This window comes from Pinus tabuliformis, chromosome 2_2, assembly GCF_031772625.1.
Source record: "Pinus tabuliformis cultivar Carrire ecotype Pingquan chromosome 2_2, CPIR1, whole genome shotgun sequence".
Classification (NCBI taxonomy): domain Eukaryota; kingdom Viridiplantae; phylum Streptophyta; class Pinopsida; order Pinales; family Pinaceae; genus Pinus; species Pinus tabuliformis.
The window spans coordinates 427,583,397-427,609,122 of NC_142300.1; the positions used below are offsets into that span (position 1 = coordinate 427,583,397).

At 30.5% G+C, this 25,726-nt stretch overlaps 2 protein-coding genes across 2 annotated transcripts; both read left to right on the forward strand.

Moving 5' to 3' along the window:
- The first annotated feature begins 485 nt into the window (after positions 1–485).
- LOC149193086 (uncharacterized) lies at positions 486–1,193 on the forward strand. The gene has a single exon (XM_089406536.1). It carries the CDS (start codon positions 564–566, stop codon positions 1,011–1,013), a length of 450 nt encoding a protein of 149 aa, XP_089262662.1. The 5' UTR covers positions 486–563; the 3' UTR covers positions 1,014–1,193.
- A 16,662-nt stretch (positions 1,194–17,855) lies between these two features.
- On the forward strand, positions 17,856–18,335 carry LOC149193087 (uncharacterized). Its single transcript, XM_089407206.1, has one exon. It carries the CDS (start codon positions 17,856–17,858, stop codon positions 18,333–18,335), a length of 480 nt encoding a protein of 159 aa, XP_089263332.1.
- The last annotated feature ends 7,391 nt before the right edge of the window (positions 18,336–25,726 follow it).

A 25,726-nucleotide genomic window follows, 5' to 3' on the forward strand; every position in this document is an offset into this window, starting at 1 on the left:
ATATTAAACATAGCAATTTTGAAAAAAAACCATGTAATTTGATACTTGGTTAAATCCAACTATTAGTATATACTACTCTATGTATTAATAGAACTATAGCTCCACACATATTAATAACAGTTTATCAATGTTAGACGCATAAATACAATCAATTTAACAGTAAAACCGTAGGTCACTCGGGCTACAGCAAATGGTCTTTTGGGTGACCGACCAAACGAAAGATTAGAAACTTCTACAATCAATTTAACAGTAAAACCGTAGGTCACTCGGGCTACAGCAAATGGTCTTTCGGGTGACCGACCGAACGAAAGATTAGAAACTTCTAAATTATGATGTCCACCTAAACTCCACGTTAACCACAAGATTAACCCGGAGCACGACAACAGCCGTGTTCTTTTCACATTACTTCTGCATATTTTAGTTGACACTTCTTGATATGGTAGGCATTGGCCCGCATGTATCCACTCCCTATAAAGTTTCATCTACTACTCCTGTTTGGTCTGGGAAGAAACGCGACGCTCCTCTCGTTTAGCGATTCAGCACTAAATCGACGAAATCCTACCATGAGCGATTCAGCACTTCGTATTACAGGGCAGCGCCCTGCTTCGCTTCTTGAGAGAAGACAAGGAAAGTCCTCAGCCGAATACATGTGCCTCGACATGCCTCAACCAAATTCTCTGGCAAAGTTAGAGACTGTTTCAAGTCGCAAGCGGCTGACGCAGAAGGGGAGAAAAGGAGGCCCCAGAAGTAGAGTCGATCTAGAATTACAAGAGCTAAAAGGTCTTATGGAGCTTGGCTTCGAGTTCAGAAAGGACCAGTTGACCCCGCGACTACTGAGTCTTCTTCCTGGATTGAAGCGATTAAGCGATCATCCGACCAAGAATTTAGGGTTTCAGGAATCGCCTTTGGAAAACTGGGAACTGCCAAACCGAAATACAGCAGATGTGGATATGAAAGAACATCTCAAGCTCTGGGCTCGGTCTGTAGCTTCAACACTGAAGCGCTCTTACTAGCAGCAAGTCAACACTTCTGTCTAAAACACAACCATTGTAATTCACTTGATCTTCTGCGACTGGTAGAGAAATTAGGGAACGGTTCGGCGAATTTCAAAAGGCTTGTGACCCTCGCAGCCATGATTTAATTATATTGCATTGTTGAAATGATGTGATTATATCGAGGACATTAACTTGCCATTTTAGAAAATTTTGGTGTCCATCACTCTCTTGTTTGGTGATGCACAGTATCTGATAATAGGACATCTTTCCCGCCTTGTAATGGGACATTTTTTTCGCTAATAACAGTCAACTTGTAACTGTAATGATGTTTAATATATATACATTTTGATTCTTAGCCTACAGGTTTATCCGAGTACATTGTCGGTGTGTCTGCAGTGTCAAAAGAAAATCCAACATTTGATTTTTTTTAAATCGTCAATATGCGTTATATATTTTCGTTATTACACCTTATAAATACGTTACATATGTTTTCATGTTGGTTTATTAGTATTTAATAAATTATACTACAATCGCGCTATTATTATAAGTATTCATAGATACATATAAATAATCATTCCCACTTCATAAACAACTCAAACCTGTACTTTGGGGGAAGAAACTCAAACCTGTACATCATTAACAACTCAAACCTGTATTGGTCATTATGTGAATTGTTTGTTTTTTTTCCCTTTGAACCAAAGACCCTGGTAGATTGCTTGACAGGTAACTATCAGTAAGTCTATTTCCTCTTTTCCTCAGGCCGCTTTACAAGTAACTATGAGCAAGTCTATGTCGGTAACTTTCAGTAAGTCTATTTCCTATTTCCCTTAGGCCGGGTTATAGCAGAGAGATTTGAACTTTTCACATTTTTTTATTAACCAATTGAACGGTCACCAAACTATTATATAAATTATTTTAATTAACCATTTTTTTTTTCATATACATTTTTAGACTTTTTAATGTTTAAATAATCAATTATATAATTATAATTTAGATATAAATAGAATTTAACTATCTTATCATATAGGTAAATTAACTTTTAGCATTTAAGAAATAATTAGTTTCTTAGTATCATAATTAATTTTTTTAGAAATTCATTTTCATAAAAATTTATGTTTATATTTTATATAATTATATTAGTCATATGGCACTTATTAAATAATTAATTTCTTAGTATTATAATCATATAAATATATATATATATATATATATATATATATAAATAATTTTTAAGATAATATTTTGTAATAAGTTTCTATATAAAGTAACATTTCTAATACGGTTGGATTTTTCAAGTGATTTATTTATCTAAAATTATTTTAAATGTTATATAATATGTCATATGAAAGTTGAATTTAAAATATGGATTATTATTATTTTATATTTTATATAGTTTGAGTGGGCCTAATGGTTAAGAGTATGTGTTTCCTCTTAAGAGGTTACAGGTTCAAAACCAGAGGGGGTAGAGTATGTATGCCTTCAGTCAAATCAGTGCACGGAGGAGGGTCCCTTTCCCACAAAAAGGGGTCTCATACACCAATTTGGTGTCTGGCTTGGCCATGACCTTAAAAATGGATATTATTATTATTATTACCATAAAAGTCAAATTTTTCATGATACTAAATTAATTATTAAAAAATTAATATTAAGTATAAAAATATTTATAATTGTTATATTCAATCATTTATTTTTAGATAAATGATCTAAAAAATTACTTGAATTTTATTAAAAAAAAAATTAGACTCTTTTAAAATTATTTAAAAAAGATTGATCTATAACTTTTAAATTTTGAGTAAATTATATTTTAAATTTAGGTTTTTTTTTTTTTTTTTTGGCTTACATGGACTTATTTTCAAACAAAATTTTGAAGAAATTTTATTAAATATTTCATTTCTAAAAAATATTTCATTTGTAAAAATTAGATTTGCCAATTTTTATAATTAATATCTAAATTTAAATTTAAAACTATTTTTTATAAACATTATATTTAAAAATATTCATTAAAAAATAAGTTAATTTAAATGATATTTTTTTACCAAAATTATAATTTTTTTTTTTAATAATATTTATAGTCTTATTATGATTCTCTATTAGATAATCTTAATAAATTGTTTACAACCCTTTTTGATTGTTACTCGAAGATCCTAGGAAAAACAATTTTTTTTTCAACAACTAGGGGAATGGTTTAATTCTTATAATTTATCTTAATGATGATCCCCCATGTTGAGTAATATCATGGGTATCATTTTACCTATTTAGTTAAACTGAAAAGATTTCAATTGGAAATTCCAATCTTTACTATGCATTGGTATAAATAAATTCAAAAGTATAAATAGTATGTACTTAAATTTCTAATTTTCTTGTATATTTTTTTCATATATATTTATTTGAAAATGAGTGTGTTTTCTTATGTTAATAGTTTATAGTCTAAAGAATTTTAGCAAAACCCAAGTACCTACAACATTCATTCCTAATTCCCATCTTGAATACAAGACAAGGATCTTTCCATCATAATTATCACTGTTCTACTCATTTGAGATCCAAGTCTCATGCATGTTAAACATGTTACTAATGGCTTCCTCCCCTTGAATATACATCTCTATTTATAATTTTACATAAGTTTATTGACATTATGCCCATTTTTCATAGGAGCCTTCTCATTGTTTTTTACAATCCATTCTCGTCATAGGAAATTTTTTCTCTTATATCGTCAAATTTTCTCTAATAGCAACTTTTAATCATCACCTTCTAAGTGTTTTCATAATATTTTTATGAATATATGGAGAGATCTTTCATTCACTAATTCAACCATTTTCTAATGGCTTCCATCTTCCCTTTAATTTTGTTGCTTTCAAGTAAAGGGGTCTTCCTTCTCACTTTAAAATTGCACCAATTACATGGTTTGATGCATTTCACTCCCCAGAAAAGTTTTTTCTAAAGTGTGGCAAGAAAAAGAGTTGCATACATAGCCTTCTTAAGTATTTGAAAGATTTTGGTTGCTTCTTCAATCAAAGAAAATTATTCGTTCTTTAACAATGATTTAAGAGGTGATGTTATTTCACTATAATTCTTAACAAACTTCTGGTAAATGTCCCATCAATCCTAAATATCCTATAAGTTTGTTTTGGTTGCTTCTTCGGTCAAAGACAATTATTCCTTATTTAACAAGGATTTTAGAGTTGATGTTATTTCACCATAATTCTTAACAAACTTGTGGTAAGTGTCCCATCAATCCTAAAAATCCTATAAGTTTCTTCAAGATTTTGATGATTAACCATTGCATTATAAATTTTATTTTTATGAAATACCACTTTGATACCTTCATGAAGGGAAATATGACACAAGTATTCCAATCCAACCCTAAAGGAACACATGAAAGAATTTTCATATTGTTATATGTTCCAATATTTTAAAAGACTCTGTCAACATGTTGTAGATGCTCTTGATATTTTCTATAGATTAGTATGTCATTAGAAGACCCTAACACAAATTTTCTAGGTGAGGTTTTCGAAATGGAATTCATCAAGGTTTGAAATTTTCAAGGTGCATCAGTGAGTCCAAATGACATAACAAAAAACTCATAATTATCTTAACATGTTTTGAAGGTTGTTTTGGGAACGTCTTCTTGTCTCATTCTAATTTAATGATATTAATATAATTTCAATTGAGTATAGAGAAACAATCCATGTAATTCATATAATAATTGATCATTGATAGTTTCAATAGGAAACTTATCTTTTATGGTCATGTTGTTCAATTCTTTATAATCTAGAAATGTATGCCATGAGCCATCCTTTTTTACAACCATACACACTAATGAAGAGAAAGCATTTTGGCTTGGTTAAATGATGTCTGTCTCTAACATTTATTCAGTGAACATGCTAAATTTCACCTTTCTGTGCAGATGGATTCCTGTAAGGCCTAATGTTAGGTGGTACACTTCTAGGTTGCAAACAAATAGCATCGTCATGATCTTGAGTGGGTAGACGACCCTTAGACATCTCTTCAAATTGTTTGGAATTATTTTTTATAGTTTTTAATATCCATTAGATAAGAGTATATATATGTTTCAACATTTAGTGAGCATGTTTGTACAATTAAACAATGGTTTCCTTTTCTGAGTAGTTTTTATTAGATCTTACCACTATAAAGGGTTTCCCTTCAATACCTTCAATTTCAAATTTGTTTCTTTCCAAGGAAAAACTCATGATTATATAATGAAAAAAAGCATCAGTATTCATAATGATTGTAACAATTAGACATTGAATACAAAATTAGTAACACTCATTTGGATTGTAGTCACAAGACTAGCTAATAAATACTCCCCTATATGAATCATAATATTATGCAACTTCTGTAACTAATGTATGGCGCCACCATTTGCAATCATTACTTGAAATTATGACGCTAGGAAAATAAAGCATTCGAAAATTTTTGTAATTCATAATTGATCAAGATATGGGTAATGCCTAAATCAATCAACATCATTACCATTTTATTGTAAATAATCCTCCTAACTGGAGAGCTTGTCGAGCAGTGATGCTAGATAATGAAATAGAAGATATTGTTCTAGAATAGTCTCTTCTAGCTCTACTTCTTATGACAGTTCCAATTCTTGTTCTTCTTCCTCTTCAAGTTTTATGTATAATAATTTATTCTCACTATATTTAATCCCCTTAATATATTCCTTGACACATAGTCAAAACATAAGCACTTTCTTCTTTTTTTGTGCATTTTCTAAAGTATTAACCTTGCCATTTAAGTGAGGATAGGAAAAGGAATATTATGTTCTCTATAGTTATCAACGATGACTCTTCTAGTATGCATTTGTTTACTTTCAAATTAACTTTCCATAACTAAAGCTTGCTCTGGGGATTTAGGTTCAAAAGTGATGCAATTCAAGCTGGTGGCTTTACTTTAAAGTTCCCATAAAAAGGTATAACAAATTATCCTTTGGAAAGTCCTTTACTACAAGACTCAACTTTCCAAATTGTTTAATGTGCTCTATAACTGGATCTCTTCTTTGAAGATTTACCAATTGGATAAAGAGTGCATTTCTCTTCATTTTATACTATGTTATCAATTCCTCTATAAAAATTAACAAATATACAATATAATTATTTTTTCTTTTACAAAACCATTGATACAATACAAATTGATCTTGTTCTAAATACAATGATGAAACTATTACCTCTTGTAAATTTAACACTTGGTGTAGATCAATTCATTGTTTCATCTAGAATATAGATGTTATAGGATCCATACCATCAAACATCCTCATATCACCGTTAGCAATGAAGTGGTTTCCTGGTGCCAAATTGAACCCTTGATGCCACATATCTTGGAGTGTTGATTGATCATAATTTTATAATTTAGCATTTGTGCTCTATATTACTCTATATTGTGACAAAATACTCTCCTTATGTGATTGATTCCCAACTCAGTTGCTCTAATTATTTTAATGATTTTCTTAGATCTCCATATTCCTTTTAACATGTAGTTTTTGAGAGAATATTTCCATGTAATTCACAAGATGTTGCTTTTATTCCTTGATGGATTTAGGTATTCCATCCTTCATGGATTTTACTTATTCCCTATTTTCATCCATATCCTTATATATATATTATTTCAATTTCCTCCATATTACTTCCCATTTCGTTTTTAAGTACTTCCTAAAAGCAAGTCATATCATCAACTTGGTTCTTTAATTCGGAGAATTTATATTTTGACACTACACATTCTTTGGATGTCATGTTTGAGTTTTTATGAGTTATGGTATTTTTTGTATAACCATTTTATAATAATAATAGTACTCCTCTTTATCACAATGTTTAGTCACCCGAAAATGGATTTTCCAATCAAAATCTATGCCAATTCTAAGGTGTGTACATTTAAAACCTTAATTAGGAGATTGTTTTGATGGTTAGCCTTTGTCATTATATATCTCTAAAATTTGAACAAATATGCTTCATTTATACCCTCTAATACTCTAATATGATTTCTTGAACTCTTAAAAATTTAATTGTATGAAACTTAGCTAAAAATGATGTTATTGAAAAAGTTCCAAAACGGCTTGATTAAGCTTCCAAGGTTAGTCAAATACCCTAAATTCCACAAGATATATCTCACAATATATAACCCTAAATTACACAAGATATATCTCAAAAAATATGATGAGCTAAGATATGAAAACATATTGATATGTAACTTGCTATGTCTCTACAATATTATGAAAATTTCATAATCTAAATACTCATAAAAAAATAATATAGCTAGAAATTACAAGATGGCTCTTTTAGATTTTCTTTCATGGTTAATTATAAACCTATCTTAAGCCTTTCTTAAACCTATATTACATAGATTGTACCTACCAAATCATAATGAACCAACATTTAAAATTTAACCACCTAAAATATGATATTTTTCCTCAGTTTCCACAAAATATTATTAAAGAATTTCTAGAAATAGGTTATTGAAAAAGTAAAATGATAATTCATTTTAGGATTATCTGAGGATTAGTCATAAGCCCTAACTTCCATAGGATATCTAACCAAAAGTATAATAAACCAAAACTTGAAATATTTATCATGGGTAGTTTGCTACTCCTTGGTCTACTCAAAATTTCATTATTAAAAACTTCCAAGGATCATAGGGTTATAGACCAAATATAGCAATCTAAATTTCTTAAAAATTATGAAGATTTAATGAACATACTCCAATTCAAAAGGAAAAGGTAATACTAGATGATCATATATATATGAGACAAATTATACAATTAAAATAAAAAATCACAATTGAAAATTCTAACGAACTTACTAATACAACAATGTAAATGTAATAAGTCAACATCTAAAATTTAGTAAAAATTTTATGCTTTACCTATTAAAATGGAAATATTTTTCCTTTATTATTCTTAAAGTATCCCCTCAAAATAATGCGTGTTAAATTATATTTATATTTAATAATTAATTTCTTATTGATATTATGTATATATCAACTTACTTTCACTATATTGATAATATTAATAAGATTTCTATACAAATACTATTCAAAAATATAAAATAAATTAGTGATGGAAAAATACTCACTTAAAATTATTTAATTCATATTAAATGTATACATACAATACTAAAATGTATAAAATCCCACAATGGATTCTGTGGTTACAATCCCTTAGAGATGAATAAGCCACAATCTTTTTATGTTTCTCATGGTGTGTTGTGTAATGTGGAGTTATGATACTTAACATGTGTTTTTGGTTATAGGTTTGCATGAGGAGATTTGAATTGAAATTTTAAATCATGCATCAACATCAACAAAATATTATATTTATTAATTAAATAATATTAAATTAAGTTTCTTTATATTTATAACAAAACTTAAACTTAAAATCACACAGCCATTTATATATATAATATAAAATAAATTAATAATTTTTAATAGGTTTAAATTTATAAAATATTTTAGAAATTTTAGAAATAAAAATATTGAAAAAATTAGCATTAAAAAAATAATAAGATATTGTAATTAAAACATTGAAATTTAAATTTAAAATATATTAAAACAAAAGTTAATAGTTAGTAGCTATATACTAATTACTATTTGTTGCTTAGCTTAAATATAACTTAATTTAACTAAGCTAAAATGTTGTGTTGTTGAATATCATTACCAAAAAACAAAAAAATATATTGTTGAATGTCATTATAAAAAATTAAGAGATATAATTAACTAATATTGTTTATATATATATATATATATATATATATATATATATATATATATATATATATATCATTTTAAATTGAAAAGATGGAGGAGAAAACTATAATTTATGAAAATGGAAATAATAGAAAATTAAAAAAGAATGAGAAATGTTAAAAACAAAAATTTATTAACTAATAATGAAAGTTACTAAATAGCTCACAATAAGACCATCCACCATCTTACAAATAAATAAATTTAAATAGTAATAAGAAATAAAAAAAATGAGTTCTCAATATTAGGCTATGGATAAGTGGAATAATTTTTTTGTTAAAAACAAACTAATAAACAATCAAAGCAAAGTTGAATGCATACTCAGAGTATAATTATATTGAACAAATATCCAAATAAATAATTTTGAAATATATTTTAAAAACCAAAAAAAAAATCCTCATTAAAATGGTTATACCAGAAGCTCCTTTGACTTGTGAATGAAAGTTCAACTTATGTGTTTAATATGAAAAATGATTCCTAGAGTGTCAAAATCAAGTAGATATTTGGATAAGTTCATTTCTACCAATTAGAAAACGAGGAATGGGGAATGACAATATGGCATTTTAGGAAGTTTGTAATTAAATTAAGAATAGTAATAAGATATATTATTGTGTTAAGTGTGATTTTTTGAAAAAACAAATTGGTTTATTTTACGATCTAATTTGTCAAAAATCTGGTAGGGATTTATTGAAATCACAAGTTTGAGAGTTGAACTGCCCAAGTGCTACTAAGGCTACTGATGGTGTTGAATCAATATAAATAGTGAAGAAACCAATTTAAAGAACACAAATAAAAAACATTTCGTCCCATTCTAACCAAAAATCCAGAGAAAACTCCAAAAAATACCCTTAAAGAGTACTCTTCCATTATTTCATTGCTCCAACAACTATGATGCATTAAATCATGCTCCAAATGAGGCTATATAGTGAACATGCACCTTCATTTTAACAACAAAAGTGATGATTCTTCTGTCTCTTTGTTATTAATATGTCCACATGTAAAAGCTTCTTTCATAATACTTATTTTTATCCGAAGGTTGAAGGAGTGTTTTAATAATTCCAAATGTAAAATTGTTTTCTAATAATTTCATGATTATAAATTTTGGCAATATTTTAAAATGTAAGTTATATTTTAAATTCAATTTTCTGTTTAATTTTAAAATTATATCATATTTTAAATTATATTATAAGGCATTTTGAAATAATAATTAAAAATATAATTGTAACTAAAAAATTATAATGAAAATAGTGTCTAACTAGTCTATACATAAGTAAATCAAATTCCGCTTAAAATTCCCAAAATATAGATGAATCAAACATAAAACAGATTGTTAGAAGACTCTAAATGTATATAACTACGTGTTAGACGCGAGGTCACATAAATTCTATGTATTGCTAATAGTAAATATAATTAATCCCTGTGAAACAAAGTAGGGGTCACCTTATTTGCCAATTTCACCATATATCCCCACGATGAGAAAAGATAAATATAGCAATTAAGGATTCATTAATGGCTGATAAACATCCAATACATCAGAGCTTTTTCCTATAAACTAATGATTATTAACGTGTATTAGTCTCTTAGATACAGATGGGACATACCTTATAAATGTTTTCCTCATTTAGTTTATGTTAATATATGTCAATTTTGTTAATTTTTAGTATAGGCATTCTTCACGTTCCTTTCGGATCTGATTTATGAATAGGGAAGGACAATATTGTGTTTTACGAAGGTTGTAGTTAATTTAAGAATAGTAATAAGATACGTTATTTTTTTATGTGTTTATTTTTTGAAAAGTTTTTTGGTTTATTTTACAATTTAATTTGCTAAAAATATGGTAGGGATTTATTGAAATCACAAGTTTAAGAGGTGAACTGTAGAAGTGTTGCTAAGGCTTTTGATGGTGTTGAATCCATATATGCAGTTAAAAAACCAGTTTAAACAACACAAATAAAAAACATTCCATCCCATTCTAATCAGAAATCCATAAAAAACTCAAAAATACACTTAAAAATACTCTCTCCATTATTTCATTGCTCCAACAACTATGATACATTATTAAATCAAAGTCCAAATGAGGCTATATAGTGCACATGCATCTTCATTTTAACCACAAAAGTAATGATTCTTTCGTGTCTTTGTTATTAATATGTCCACATGTAAAAGCTTCTTTCATGATACTTATTTTTATCCAAGAGTTGAAAGAGTGTTTTAATCCTTCCAAATGAAATGTTTTTTAATAATTTCATCATTACAAATTTTAGGAATATTTTAAAATGTGAGTTATATTTTAAATTCAAAATTCTGTTTAACTTTAAAATTATATTATATTTTAAATTATGTTATAAGGCATTTTGAAATAATGATTAAAAATATAATTATAACTTAAAAAAATTATAATGAAAATGGTCTATGACTTATAAATAGAATTATAATGAAAATGGTCTATGACTTATAAATAGATAAGTAAATCAAATTCCGCTTAAAAAATTCCAAAATATAGATGAATCAAACATTAAAAAAGATTGGTAAAACACTCTAAACGTATATAACTACGTGTTAGACGTGAGGTCACATAAATTCTATGCATTGCTAATAGTAAATATAATTAATCCCTGTCAAGCAATGTAGGGGTCCAACTTATTTGCCCATTTCACCATATATCCGGACGAAAAAAAGGAGAAATATAGCAATTAAGGATTTCACTAAAGGCTGATAAACATCCAATACATCAGAGCTCTTTCCTGTAAACTAATGATTAAAGGCTGATAAACATCCAATACATCAGAGCTCTTTCCTGTAAACTAATGATTATTAACGTGTATTAGTATCTTAGATACAAATGGGTAGTTGATGCATACACCCATACGTTATAAAGGTTTTCCTCAATTAGTTTTTGTTAATATATGTCAATATTGTTAATTTTCAGTATACACATTCTTCACGTTCCTTTCGGGTCTGATTATGCCGAAACCCCAAGTCGCCTTAACAGGATTAAGATGTCGGTGTAGAAATTTCGGATATCTGCATTGAGTGAAGCGCGTTGTCAGGGTGCAACCTACACGAAGGTATTATATATATATTTCCCGGCCCTTCTTTTCTCAGCTCCCCGGATTGTGAAAATAATGTGTATCAATGGTGGTCCAGCTAGTGGTGTTACGGATGACCCAACCAAATGAAACAGAGAAAATAAACTCTTAATGATGAAGGCCACCTAAAGTCTAACTTAACGACAACATGAACTCGTAGAACGACAATGACCATGCTCTTTTCCCATTTCTATTTTATATTATTTTTATTTTACACCTTCGTCCATGTAGTACGCACTAGCCCACACGTATTCAATCCGGATTCAACTAGTGCTTCTACACTGTAGGGGAAGAATCGCGACTCTGCTCGCTCTTCTTCTCGTTTCATCCGAGTTATCTTATTCCATCACAATCATTTCATCCGAATTAAATTATTCAATCACGAGCGATCCAGAACTTTGAACCTACCAGCCCCGTGTTTCCCTTATGAAAAAAGCCAAGGAAAGTCTTCATCTCATCATATGTGCATTGACCTGCCTCAACCAAACGCTTTGTCCCAAGTTCGACTGGAAGGCGCTGCTTTGCCATAGAATTGGAACAAAAGAGGCCCTGTAAGTCCTCCACCTGCGGATAGCAATTGGCGTACTGTCAAAGTGGCGACAGAGTTTTACTTTGAAAAGCTAACATCCGAAAGGTGCAACACTAGACGATGTATGCCGGAATCTAATGGAAGAGTACTAAACTATCCGGGTTGCCTTTATACATGTTCGGACACCTTGGGTCCTCGCTATGGTTTGCAGACTAAGGGGTGAATCATCCCATAGTCAAAGAAGTTGCCTTTGGAAATATTGAAACACAACCACAGGGGCCCACCTACCCGGCGTGGGGTTTTCGAACCTGTCTCAGGTCTCAGGTTCTTGTCCCCAAGTACGGGAGCTTTTCAGAAGGAATGCATAAGAACCAGGTTCTTTTATGAAAAAACTTGGTTTTTTCTTAAAAAATTTAGTTTCTCTCGTCTTCACGGGTACATCTGGCTTCGAACCCTAAAATAGGGTTTTTTTTTGGTTCATTTTTGTTTTATTTTCAAATTTTTAATTAATTTAATGGGTTTTCTCTAATATTCCAAGTAGCTAGTTCTTCATCTTGAGAGAGGAATTGGAGTACTTATGTCTTTATCCATTTAGTGAAGAGAAACAAGTTGGGCTCAAATAACAAAAAGAGCTAGTGTACATTCATCACACACTCATTAATCACACACTTCATCTCATATCTCGAAAAGACCCTCTGTACAAGTAGGGTTCTTTCAAGAGATGGGACCAATACATAGATGAGGTTATGTATGTGGACAAGGAGATACAACTAAATGGCCTTATTGAGCTACCTCCAGTTGTTATGGATGAGCAAGAGCCTCAAGATGAGAGTGATTCCTACCTTGAGAGCATGCTAACTGAAGATCTGAGTGATGTTGATGACATGGATGCTGATTACATGGCTTGAGGAAGCCATTGTTCACTATTAGCTATTTTTATTTTAGTATTTTAAAATTTCCTAGTTCATATTTGGAGATGGCTTAAGGCAAACTTTGAATGTAGTATGACAGTGGACATATATGATGATTCTTATTAATATGTGAACTCCAATTTGCAGTTGGTATCCAAGTAGAAATTTTAAAATTTCAATGTGAATGTTGAATGTTCAACGATGTGCATGTTTAAATCTTTAAAGTTTTAATCATAAATATTTTAGTTTTCTTGCTTAAAATTGTAAAATATACAAATTCATATATATATATATATATATATATATATATATATATATATATCCCCGAAGAACCCATGCACCTGGTTTCAAAAAATGGCGTACTTGTCACCTTCGCTGAACCCATGTTTCCTGGCAACATAGGGGCCAACTAAGCACAATTAAGGGAACCTGGGCATGGTAGGATAGTTGGACCAAGCAGAGTGGGACAACTAGGTAGCCTTGGCATGATTTGGGATGACTTATGGGAAAATTGTTGAGAAGTCATCAAAATGAAGCAAGATGATGGATAATGTTTGGGTTCACCTTCGAGTGAAGGGAGTTGCAAGTGCATATATTATAAGAAAAAATATGTCATTCCAAAAGTTTTGAAGTTGTGCTAAGCTCAAGGTAAAGGCACAATCAAATGAACTGCATTGGTTAAATGATAAAGGTAGAGAAACATGAGCTGCAAGATGGAAGCAAAGATGGAAGCTTGTCCTTGCTGGAAGGGTTGAATTGATAGTTTTTGTAAGTGGCTTGCCTTATGTTTGCATTGTGTAACTATGGTATGGAGATGAGCCACATGAAAAATTTCCATGCCCCTATGTTGTAGTTATAATATTTTTTTTAACTCCAACACATCGACCTTGGGTGCCACCCATCCTTGGGTTTCTTTACATGTATATGTTTGTTGTGGTTGCTTTACTTGGTTGGATGTTATCATTCTTTGTGTTCATTAAATTATATTATTAGCTAAAGTATTGCTAGAATTTTTTAAAATTATGGCTAAATTTATGCTTATTTTTGGACGGATTAAGATGTGTTGGACATGGCTATGCATATAATTATTGCATCTTAAAATAAATATGCGAGTAGATTTTATGTTAAGTTGTGTAGTCTAATTGTAGTAGACACAAATTGGTCAAGCCACTCGAGGCAAGGCAATGCCACACAATTGGAGATGATGAAAAGAAAAAATTTGGGGAAGAGGTTTATGTCTGCAAATTTTTTTATTATAGCTCAACTTCTCTATGAAGTTGGTCTTAGATGTTTTTTGGATGATCTACACCATGTTTTAGAAGAAAGTAGTAGGTTGGGTGGTGGTTTAACTTGTTGAAGAAATCCTTGCAATGGCTAATAAGTCACTAGAAAGGTTCAAGTGCTCATTGAAACAACATCTAGCACATATGTTGGAGCAACCTCCTCAACAGTGGTTGTTTGGAACGGTGCCAACAAGAATTTGAGGTTGGGTTTGTCGTGGAAAATCTTTTAAGACCATGTTGAATGTGAAGGAACGTCAAGCTATAGAAATTGTAGTGTTACCGTGTTATTTTGTACTCATGATAAGGACTAGATTTTGGGCTATTTTGTTTTATAATCCATTAAAAACGTTTAACTACTTTTCTTATAAATTTAAAGATTCCTAATGTATCTTTCCTTTATTAGAAGCTTCCATAATTATTGCATTTTACTCAAATTTATTTAAATCTACGTTCAACACGGTCTTTTATATACAACTATGTTACAAAAAAAATTGTACAAATAAGTATTTTTATAAATTTTAGACACAAAATATACATGAACATGTAAAAACTAATTCTTAATCCAATGGACTAGAGAATGCCCACAAACGCTTAGTGGAGAGGAAACCATGTCACTCAATCTACATAGATTTACTAGTATGGTGTTCTCTTGCATATAAGTCTGTTGCTTAGCATTTTGTTATGTATACATGGCCCATGTTTGAACTAAGCATGACTAGTGTGCACCCTAAAATATTTTATTAGAAAATTGACATAAAATGCTTTGGAAAAATCACCAAACAATTTTCTTCCATTATTATATGATGTGATAGAAATTTAGAAAATAATTACAAACCATTCGAAGAATATGTAATCCAAAATTTTCACTATGTTAAACTTAAAATGGTATATGGATTAGCTTTTAATTAGCCATTATACATAGAATTTGAATAAGGTCTCATGGACAACATTGTAAAACATATCTATAAAACATTTGTCTTAAAACCTAATGTAATATATGGATAAATCTTTAGCCATTAAATATAGAATTTGAATTAAGACTTCTGAGTACCATTATAAAATATATAATCTATAAACATTAGTGTAATGAAATCATTATAGCATTTTTTAGGTTTTTTTGGGTAAACATCTTTGTCTAGTTTTCTTGATATCCAGTAAAAAAATTGGGAAACTTGTAGTTTTAACTTGTTTGGTTTAACAAGATTTGAGTGTTTTGGTGATTTTTGTTGAATTTGACTCAAAATTGAAAAAATTGTAATTTTATGTCGTTGGGTTTTTACAATTTAAATGCTTTAAAAATTTTCCATAATATTTAATTCATTAATATATTAAAAATTACAATTTAAATAATACAAAATTACAATCTCAATAAAAATTAGGTTATCAAATTCTTAAATCTTAAATCGAACCTCTGACCAAAATGCTTGAAATGTTAAGCAAGGTTAGTAAGCAATGTGGGACAGTTGTATAACATACGTCGGGTTGTACAGATCTCCTTACATTGTAAAATCTCAAATTTTACCACCAATCTCGCTATCCGTGGAAATGAAATTGTCAACCATGAACTAGAAATAGCACGCTTTTTCCGGTAAACTTGTACTTAATAAAACATCGCGAAAGGCAACCAGTTACAGGAAATTCGACCCACGGATTACAGGGGCTCCCGTAAGTTTTGATACACATGAAGGCGATAAATTTATTAGCATGTCCACACGGAAACGTTGGGGAGTCTTTTATATGGTAGGTGAAAGAAGATTCTACGTAATCACTTAAGACATTGTACCTCCTCTTCTATTAATTAATTGTCATCCTCGACCATATTGACGATAATAATTAAGGGAGTCCGCTAATGGAGAATCAAGAAACAAACGGTAAACATATTTCAATAAATTTCTGTGTAAGGTTGTAAGATAAGATTGCGAAGATTCCGCAGTTATCGGGATCCTCGGTCATATTGACCGTAACAATCAAGGGGTCCGCTAATGGAGGACCAAGAAACAATACAGTAAATCTATGCCTATAGACCGATGTGCAAGGTTCAAGGATAAGATTTGGATGATAGACCATTGTAGTTGCATGCAGATATTTTCCACCGTTATCCCATCGAACAGATGTCAATTTCGCTGATGTCTATACTTTTTGGATGGGATCATGTAGAAGCCCCCAAACTTCTTCCATTGACTTGAATATTCTCTCATCGATTTTGTGATGATTCGGATATCAGTGTAGAAATCTTGGCCATCTACATTGGCTTGAAGCCCGTTGACCTACGTGAAGATTTTGCAAAAAATTGCTCGCGCCTTCCCTTCAGAGTTTAATTGATCACTGATAATTTAATCAATATAAATTTAATAATTTAAATTTATCAATTTATACAAAAATATTAATAAAAGAAAAAAAATCATTCTTAAAATATATTTTTGAATGTATAAAAAGATCACTCATAATTTAATCAATATAAATTTAATAATTTAAATTTATCAACTTATACAAAAATATTAACAAAATTTTTTTGACTGATATATGTGGGTATTTTCTTTATTTTACTTATTAACTATTTTAAAATCTGTATATTTTTACTTAATTTTTAGAACCATGGATTTGTTAAGTGACTTAAAAAGTTTTTTAATATAAGTAAACTTGTTAACTCATTTATCAAATTGATTATTGGTTTTCTAATGTATATATATATATAACTGTTAATTTGATGACTTAAAAAATTCTCTCTAACCATTAATATAACCATTAGATTTTGTACTTCCCTAAATCTAACCATTAACATAACCATTAACCTATGTTCCTCTATACATTAATAGAGCCATAACTCGACTCCGTAAAACCGTACGTCACTCGGGCTCCAGCAAATGGTCTGTCAGGTGCCCGACCAGACGAAAGATTAGAAACTTCTAAATTATGAAGTTCACCTAAACTCCACGTTAACCACAAGATTAGCTCGTAGCACGACAACAGCCGTCCTCCTTTCACATTACTTCTGGTTGATATGGTAGGCATTGGTCCACATGTATCCACTCCTATAGGTTCAAAATCAGAGGGGGGTAGAGTATGTATGCTTTCATAGACTTAGCAGTCAAATTGCTGCGTGGAGGTGGGTCCCTTGTCCCACAAACAAGGGGGTCTCATACACCAATTTGGTGTCTAGCTTGGCTGTGACCTTAAAAATAGATATTATTATTATTATTATTATTATAAAAGTTTCATATACTACTCCTGTTTGGTCTGGGAATTAGAACCGCGACGCTCCTCTCGTTTCATCCGAGTTACCAAATCCTAACATGAGCGATTCAGCACTTCGGATTACAGGGCAGCTCCCTGCTTCGCTTCTTGAGAGAAGACAAGGAAAGTCCTCAGCTGAACACATGTGCCTCCAAATGCCTCAACCAAATTCTCTGCCAAAGTTAGAGACTGTTTCGAGTCGCAAGCGGCTGACGCAGAAGGAGAGCAAAGGAGGCCCCAAAAGTAGAGTCGATCTAGAATTACAAGAGCTAAAAGGTCTTATGGAGCTTGGCTTCGAGTTCAGAAAGGACCAGTTGACCCCGCGACTACTGAGTCTTCTTCCTGGGTTGAAACGATTATCCGACCCTGAAAATTGCACCAAGAATTTAGTGTTTCAAGAATCGCCTTTGGAAAACTGGGAACTGCCAAACCTAAATGCAACAGATGTGGATATGAAAGAACATCTCAAGCTCTGGGCTCGTTCTGTAGCTTCAACACTGAAGCGCTCTTACGAGCAACAAGTCAACACTTCTGTCTAATTCACTTGATCTTCTGCGACTGGTACAGAAAGGGAACGGTTCGGCGAATTTCACAAGGCTTGTGACTCTCTGTGTGTGAAGAAAACTTCCAACCAGGGATATTCGCAGCCATGATTTAATTATATTGCATTGTTGAAATGATCTGATTATATCGAGGACATTAACTTGACATTTTAGGAAATTTTGGTGTCCATCACTCTCTTGTTTGGTGATGCACAGTATCTGATAATAGGACATCTTTCCCGCCTTGTAATGGGACATTTTTTCCGGTAATAACAGTCAACTTGTAACTGTTATGATGTTTAATATATATACATTTTGATTCTTAGCCTACAGGTTTATCCGAGTACAGTGTCGGTGTGTCTGCAGTGTCAAAAGAAAATAATATATATACATTTTGATTCTTAGCCTACAGGTTTCTCCGAGTACAGTGTCGGTGTGTCTGCAGTGTCAACAGAAAATCCAACTTCTGTTTTTTTTTTAAATCGTCAATATGCGTTATAAATACGTTGTATATTTTCGATATTACACATTATAAATACGTTATATATGTTTTCAAATTGGTTTATGATACTATACTATAAATGTATTTTACTGTTCTTATCTAATAAATTAAACTCCAATCGCACTATTATTATTAGTATATATATAGATACATATAAATAATCATTCCCACTTCATAAACAACTCAAACCTGTATTGGTCATTATGTGAATGGTTTGTTTTTTTTCTTTGACCCAAAGAACCTAGTAGATTGGTTGACAGGTAACTATCAGTAAGTCTATGTCTTCCTTCCCTTAGGACAGGTAATTATGTCTTTTTTTTCTTAGGCCGGGTTATAGGAGAGAGATTTAATCATTTCATATGTTTTAGATTAAGCAATTGAACTGCCACCAAAACATTAGGTAAATTATTTTAATTAACAAATGTGTTTTTTCTTTTTTCTTTGTTTTCATATACATTTTTAGATTTTTAAAATTTTTAAATAATCAATTCGATATCTATAATTTAGATGTAAATAGAATTTAACTATCCAATCATATACGACCAATAATCATATCCAATCATACCCTTTAGCATTTAAGAAATAATTAGTTTTTTAGTATCATAACTAAAATCTTTAGGAATACATTTTAATAAAAAATATTGTTACTATTTTATATAATTATATTAGTTATATGACAATTATTAAATATATAATTTCTTAATATCATAATCATATAAGTTTATATATATATAGATATATATAATTTTTTAGATAATATTTTGTCTTAAATTTCTATATAAAATAACATTTCTAATATGGTTTGTTTTTTTAGTGATTTATTTATCGAAAATTATTTTAAATCTTATTTAATTTCTTATTTTGAAAAATTATTTTAAATCCTCATAAGTGCTTACTTACCAATATATATATATATTGGTAGGTAAGCACTTATGGGGATTTGAACCAATGACCTATGGCAAGGAGTGCCTTAACAATGCACCCATTCACTGTCAATCCAAAGCCCCATGGGCTTATATAAATATATATACTTATAATAAGTATAAAAATCATTTTTTTCACGATATTAAATTGTGTTATTAAAAAATTAATATTAAGCATAAAAATATTTATAATTATTATATTCCGTTTATTTTTACATGATACTATTATTTAAATGATTAAAATATATTTTAGATAAATGATCTAACAAATTACTATAATTTCATTCAAAAAAAATAGATTCTTTTAAAATTATTTAAAAATGATTGATCAACATCTTTTAAATTTTGAGTAAATTATATTTTAAATTTAAGATTTTCTTTTGTTTGCATGGACTTATTTTCAAACAAATTTTTGAAGACCTTTTATTAAATATTTCATTTCTAAGAATTAGATTTTTCAATTTCTATCATTAAATATCTAAATTTAAATTTAAAACTATATTTTAAAAACATTATATTTAAAAATATTCATTAAAAAAAGTTAATTTAAATGATATTTTTTTTATCAAAATTATAAAGAATTTTTTTTATAATATTTATAGTATTATTATGATTCTCTATTAGATAATCTTAATAAATTGTTTACAATCCTTATTGATTGTTACTAGAAGATTCTAGGAAAAACAATTTTTTTTTCAACAACCATGTGAATTGTTTAATTCTTATAATCTATCTTAATGATGATCCCTCATGTTCACTAATATCATAGGTATTATTTTATCTATTTAGTTAAACTGAAAATATTTCAATCTTTGTTATGCATTGGTATAAATAACTTCAAAAGTAGAAATACTATGTACTTAAATTTCTAATTTTGTTGCAGTATTTTCTCGTATATATTTCTTTGAAAATGAGTGTGTCTTCTTATGTTAAGAATTTATAGTCTAAAGCATTTTAGCAAAATCGGAGTACCTACAACATTCATTCTTAATTCCCATTTTGAATACAATGGAAGGATATTTCCATCATAATTATGAGTGTTCTACTCATTTGAGATCCAAGTCTCATGCATGTTAAACATGTTCCTAGTGGCTTACTCCCCTTGAATATACATCTCTATTGATAATTTTACTTAAGTTTATTGACATTATGCCCATTTTCTGATTTTGCATTGGAACCTTATCATTGTAGTTTACTTTACATTCTCATCATAGGAAATTGTTTCTCTTATATCATCAACTTTTATCTAATAGCTATTTTTAATCATCACTTTCTAAGTGTTTTTATAATATTTTTCTGAATCTATGGAGGTATCTTTCATTCACTAATTCCACCATTTTCTAATGGCTTCCATCTTTAATTTTTTTGCTTTCAAGGAAAGGGGACTTCCTTCTCACTTTAAAATTGCACCAATTACATGGCTTGATGCATTTCACTCCCCAAAAAAGGTTTTTTTAAAGTGTACAAGGAAAAAGAGTTTCATACATAGCCTTCTTAAGTTTTTGAAAGGTTTTGGTTGCTTCTTCAGTCAGAGAAAATTACTCCTTCTTTAACAATGATTTAAGAGGTGATGTTATTTCACCATAATCTTAACAAACTTATGGTAAATGTCCCATGAATCCTAAAAATCCTATAAGTTTGTTTTTGTTGCTTCTTCGGTCAAAGAAAATTATTTCTTCTTTAACAATGATTTTAGAGGTGATGTTATTTAACCATAATTCTTAACAAATTTGTGCTAAATGTCCCAGCAATCCTAAAAATCCTATAAGTTTCTTCAAGATTTGAGGATTGACCATTGCATTATAAATTTTATTTTTATAAAATACCACTTTGATGCCTTCACGAAGTGCAATATGACACAAGTATTCCAATCAAACCCTAAAGGAACACGTGAAATAATTTTCGTATAGTTATATCTTCCAATATTTTTAAAAGACTCTATCAACATGTTGTAGATGCTCTTGATATTTTCTATAGATTAGTATGTCATCAGAAGACCCGAACCCAAAATTTCTAGGGGAGGTTTTTGAAATGGAATTCATCAAGGTTTGAAATTTTCAAGACTCCACATCTTTACCTTTCATGGATTTAGGACTTTGTGCCGTAATACTTTTATTATAGATCCAAGACTCCACGTATTTATCTTTCATGGGTTTAGGACTCCGCACCCTAATTTCCACAGCTTATCATCTACTCTACTTTGAAACTCCATGCTTCAGCTTAAGGTACTGATTGTGAGCTCATACCCATCTGATGGTTCATTGGTAAGGCTTGTTTCGAAGACCTTCACACATCAAAATCTCATAAATCAAAGGAATCAAATGAGTTTCATAATTAACTTATTCACATTTTACCAAAGATTGTGCATGACTTCCACAGTTATTTTGGTTCTAGAGAAATGACTTCCACAACCATTTATAATTTGGACATCCTAGTTTTCAAATAATCACGTCCCCTGTCACATCCTACTCAATACAAGATTAAGCATATAGAATCATAAAAATCATGTATCATGACTTCCAGAGTCATTTGATAATTAGAGAATCCTTGTTTGCAAATAACCAGGTTCCCTGCCACATCCTGCTTAGTACACGATTATGCATATATAATCATACAAATCATATATCATCCGTAAATCATAATTAATCATATGTTCCACATAACCATGATCATCCATGGATAGTTGTGTTCTTATATACCCATGCAATACCCATGACGATTCTAGAGGTAGTTGTGTTCTTATATACCCATGCAATACGAAGCATATCCTCCCATGCCATCTAGATTTTGAGTGTACTAAAAATACTTATGAATATGAAACACTCATGCTTGGATTAAGGAAGTCCATCGATCTAAAGGTAAAATCTCTCAAGGTAATTGGTGACTTAGAGGTGGTTAATCGACATGTACGGAATAATATCCAATGTGTCTCACTGCATCTTAAAAGCTACCAACAAGAGGTATGGTGTTTAATTATTCGTTTTAAATCTTTTAATATTATTTTTGTTCCTACAATTAGAAATGTCACAGTAGATGTGTTAGCAAATGCACCCGCTAGGATGTCTCCATTCAAAAATGGTTTTCCTATTGAAATTGTATATAAATTACCTTTACCATACAATTTCACTAATTTACATGTCTCCAAGAAAACCCAACAAATAATCCACTTTATGGCTAATGCGTATGTATTAGAATATGATGCCATAAATAGGGATGGGCATGATCAAGCTCTGTAGGATGCATCCAATACAATGAATAGAAACAATATTCCTAAAGGTGTGGTGTCCTTGGAGAAGTTATATGACTTGCCAAACCACTTTAATGGACCAATTAACAATAATACGCAGATCTCAAAGTTATCATCTGAACAAGTTAATCTCGAGACCCAAGAAGATCTAAAGTATGTAAACCTCGATACATGTTTTTCTCCATAGGAATGTGAGGCATTTATCTGTCTATTCAAACAATATCATGTTCTATTCATATGGGCATACGACTATTTAAAGACACATGGCACTTGTATTATCTAGCACGCCATTCCTATCAAAGAGGGGGTAAATAATTTGTAGTAGAAATTACAAAAACTTCATCCAAAATTGGAATGCCTTATCCAAAAGAAATTAAGGAAGTTGTTAGATGCTTAGATCATATTCAAATTCATAAATTAACCTTGCATCTCCAACTTGGTCCCAGTCTGAAATAACTCTAGATAAACATCTTTATGTTTTGATTTTTGAAATCTTGATCAGGATTCTAAAAAACATGATTACCCAGTTCCATCCATGGAACAGCTCCTTCAGGAAATATCTGGGTTTGAAATGTTTTCACTACTAGATTATTTCTCTGGTTATAATCAAATACTTGCAGCGAAACCAAATAGGTTAAAAGCTACCTTCCATATCAAATGGGGAACATTTAATTTCAATAGGATGCCATTTGGACTTATAAACGTAGGTGTGACTTTCCAAAGAGAAATGGACATCACCTTCCATGGCCTTATAGGTTAGAGCATCATTATTTATTTGGATGATGTTACTATGTTCTCCAAGAAAATATCAGATCACGTATGTCATTTGAAGAAGATAATCGAGCTGTGTCGAAAGTATGGGATTTATCTTAATCCCAAGAAGAGTTTCTTCAGTGTGTCCGAAGGAATTATACTGGGGCACATCATGACAAGAGAAAAATTAAGATTGATCTCGAGACGGTGAGAGCCATCATGCAAATCCTGTGTCATGTGAACAAGAAAGCCATGCATTATTTCTTATGGAAAATTAATTTCCTCAGAAAACTCATCTATGATTATGCTCAGATAGTCAAGACCAAATAGGAGATGATCAAGAAAGATGTTGTATACAAATGGGATATATAGGAAGATGATGTTTTTGTTGAGATTAAGCATGTCATTTCTGACGCAACCATATTATTCAATCCTGACTATAGCAAATATTTTTTGTTTTATACGTTTGCTTCAATTTTTTCAATTGTGGCCATGTTGACTCAAAAAGATATTTAAGGAAATGAGTTATCTATCCCTTTTATGAGTGCTAGTCTACAAGGTTTAGAATCAAATTATCTTACCATTAAAAGAAAGCGTATATTTATTACAAGGAAGTTAAATATTTTAGGCCCTATCTATTGAAAGCTCACAAAATAATAATTTTACCTCATAAGAACACAGTCTGTACAACAAGAGTTGGATGAGAAAAGGGCTAACTGGATGACCTATCTTCAAGAATATTACCTATATTTCAAACTAGTTCATACCATAAAAGGTCTTGGCCTATGTAAGATAGCCACCGAAGCAAGAGATGCTCCCAAATAAGATCTTTCAGGATGGGAGCAAGAGATTGAAATGCATAACATTGAACATGTTCCTCAGTCCACATCTACAATGCCATGGTATGCATATTTATGGAAATTTTTGGAGCATGGAACATTTCCCTCGCACTTATCAAATAAACATAAGAGGGCCATTCATTTAAAAACAATATCTTACCAATTGGTTCATGGAGTGCTTTTCTAGAAGCACCACAATGGTGTCTTGTTGAGATGCCTTGAGCCATAGTATACAGAGAAGGTCCTGAAATATTTACACGATGGACTGGAAGGTGGCCACCATGGGGGTGACACTATGAAACATAAGGTTATGAAGGTTGGATATTAGTAGCTTGCTCTATCTATGGATTCTCATGCTTATGTACGCAAGTGCCAAGATTGTCAAAGATGCACCAGTCGCAATCAGAGTTCATTCACCCCACTCCTACTAGTAATAGTTAAGGAACCATTACATTTTGTGAGGCTTAGATTTTATCGAAGATATTTTTACCCATTAGTCAAAGAAACACTGATATATTCTCATAGCGATAAATTACTCCACTCGGTGGTTAGAAGCAGTTCCTCTCAAATAAGTAAATGACCAAGAAGTCATCTACTTCTTGAAACATAATATTATAACCAGGTTTGGTGTTCATACATCACTTGTCTTTGATAATGAGACTTACTTTTCATCATTGAAACTTTATGAATTTGAATTAGAAAATGGAATTGTACTCAAACATGTATCTAATTATTATCCACAGGCAAATGGTTTGGTTTAATAAACGAATAAGAATCTTATCCATTTAATTAAGAAAACCATCTTCTCTGAACAAAGGAGCTGACATAAAGCTTTGACCAATGCACTTTTGGCCGACCGTGTAACTCCAAAGCCTTCCCTAAAAACCTCACCATACTTCCTAATTTATATTAAATATGTTATATTGCATCTGAACCTCTATATTCTGGCCTTCCAACTCTCTCAAGACTCACAAGGTAGACCTTGTATTTTGGTTCATAGTAGGATAGACACATTATTCATAGTCGAGGAAGAAAGGCACAAGTCTAAAAATCTATTTGATGTACATTAGAACCATGTAAAGCACTCATTTTATAAGAACTCCATAGGGGCAAAGATATTTAAT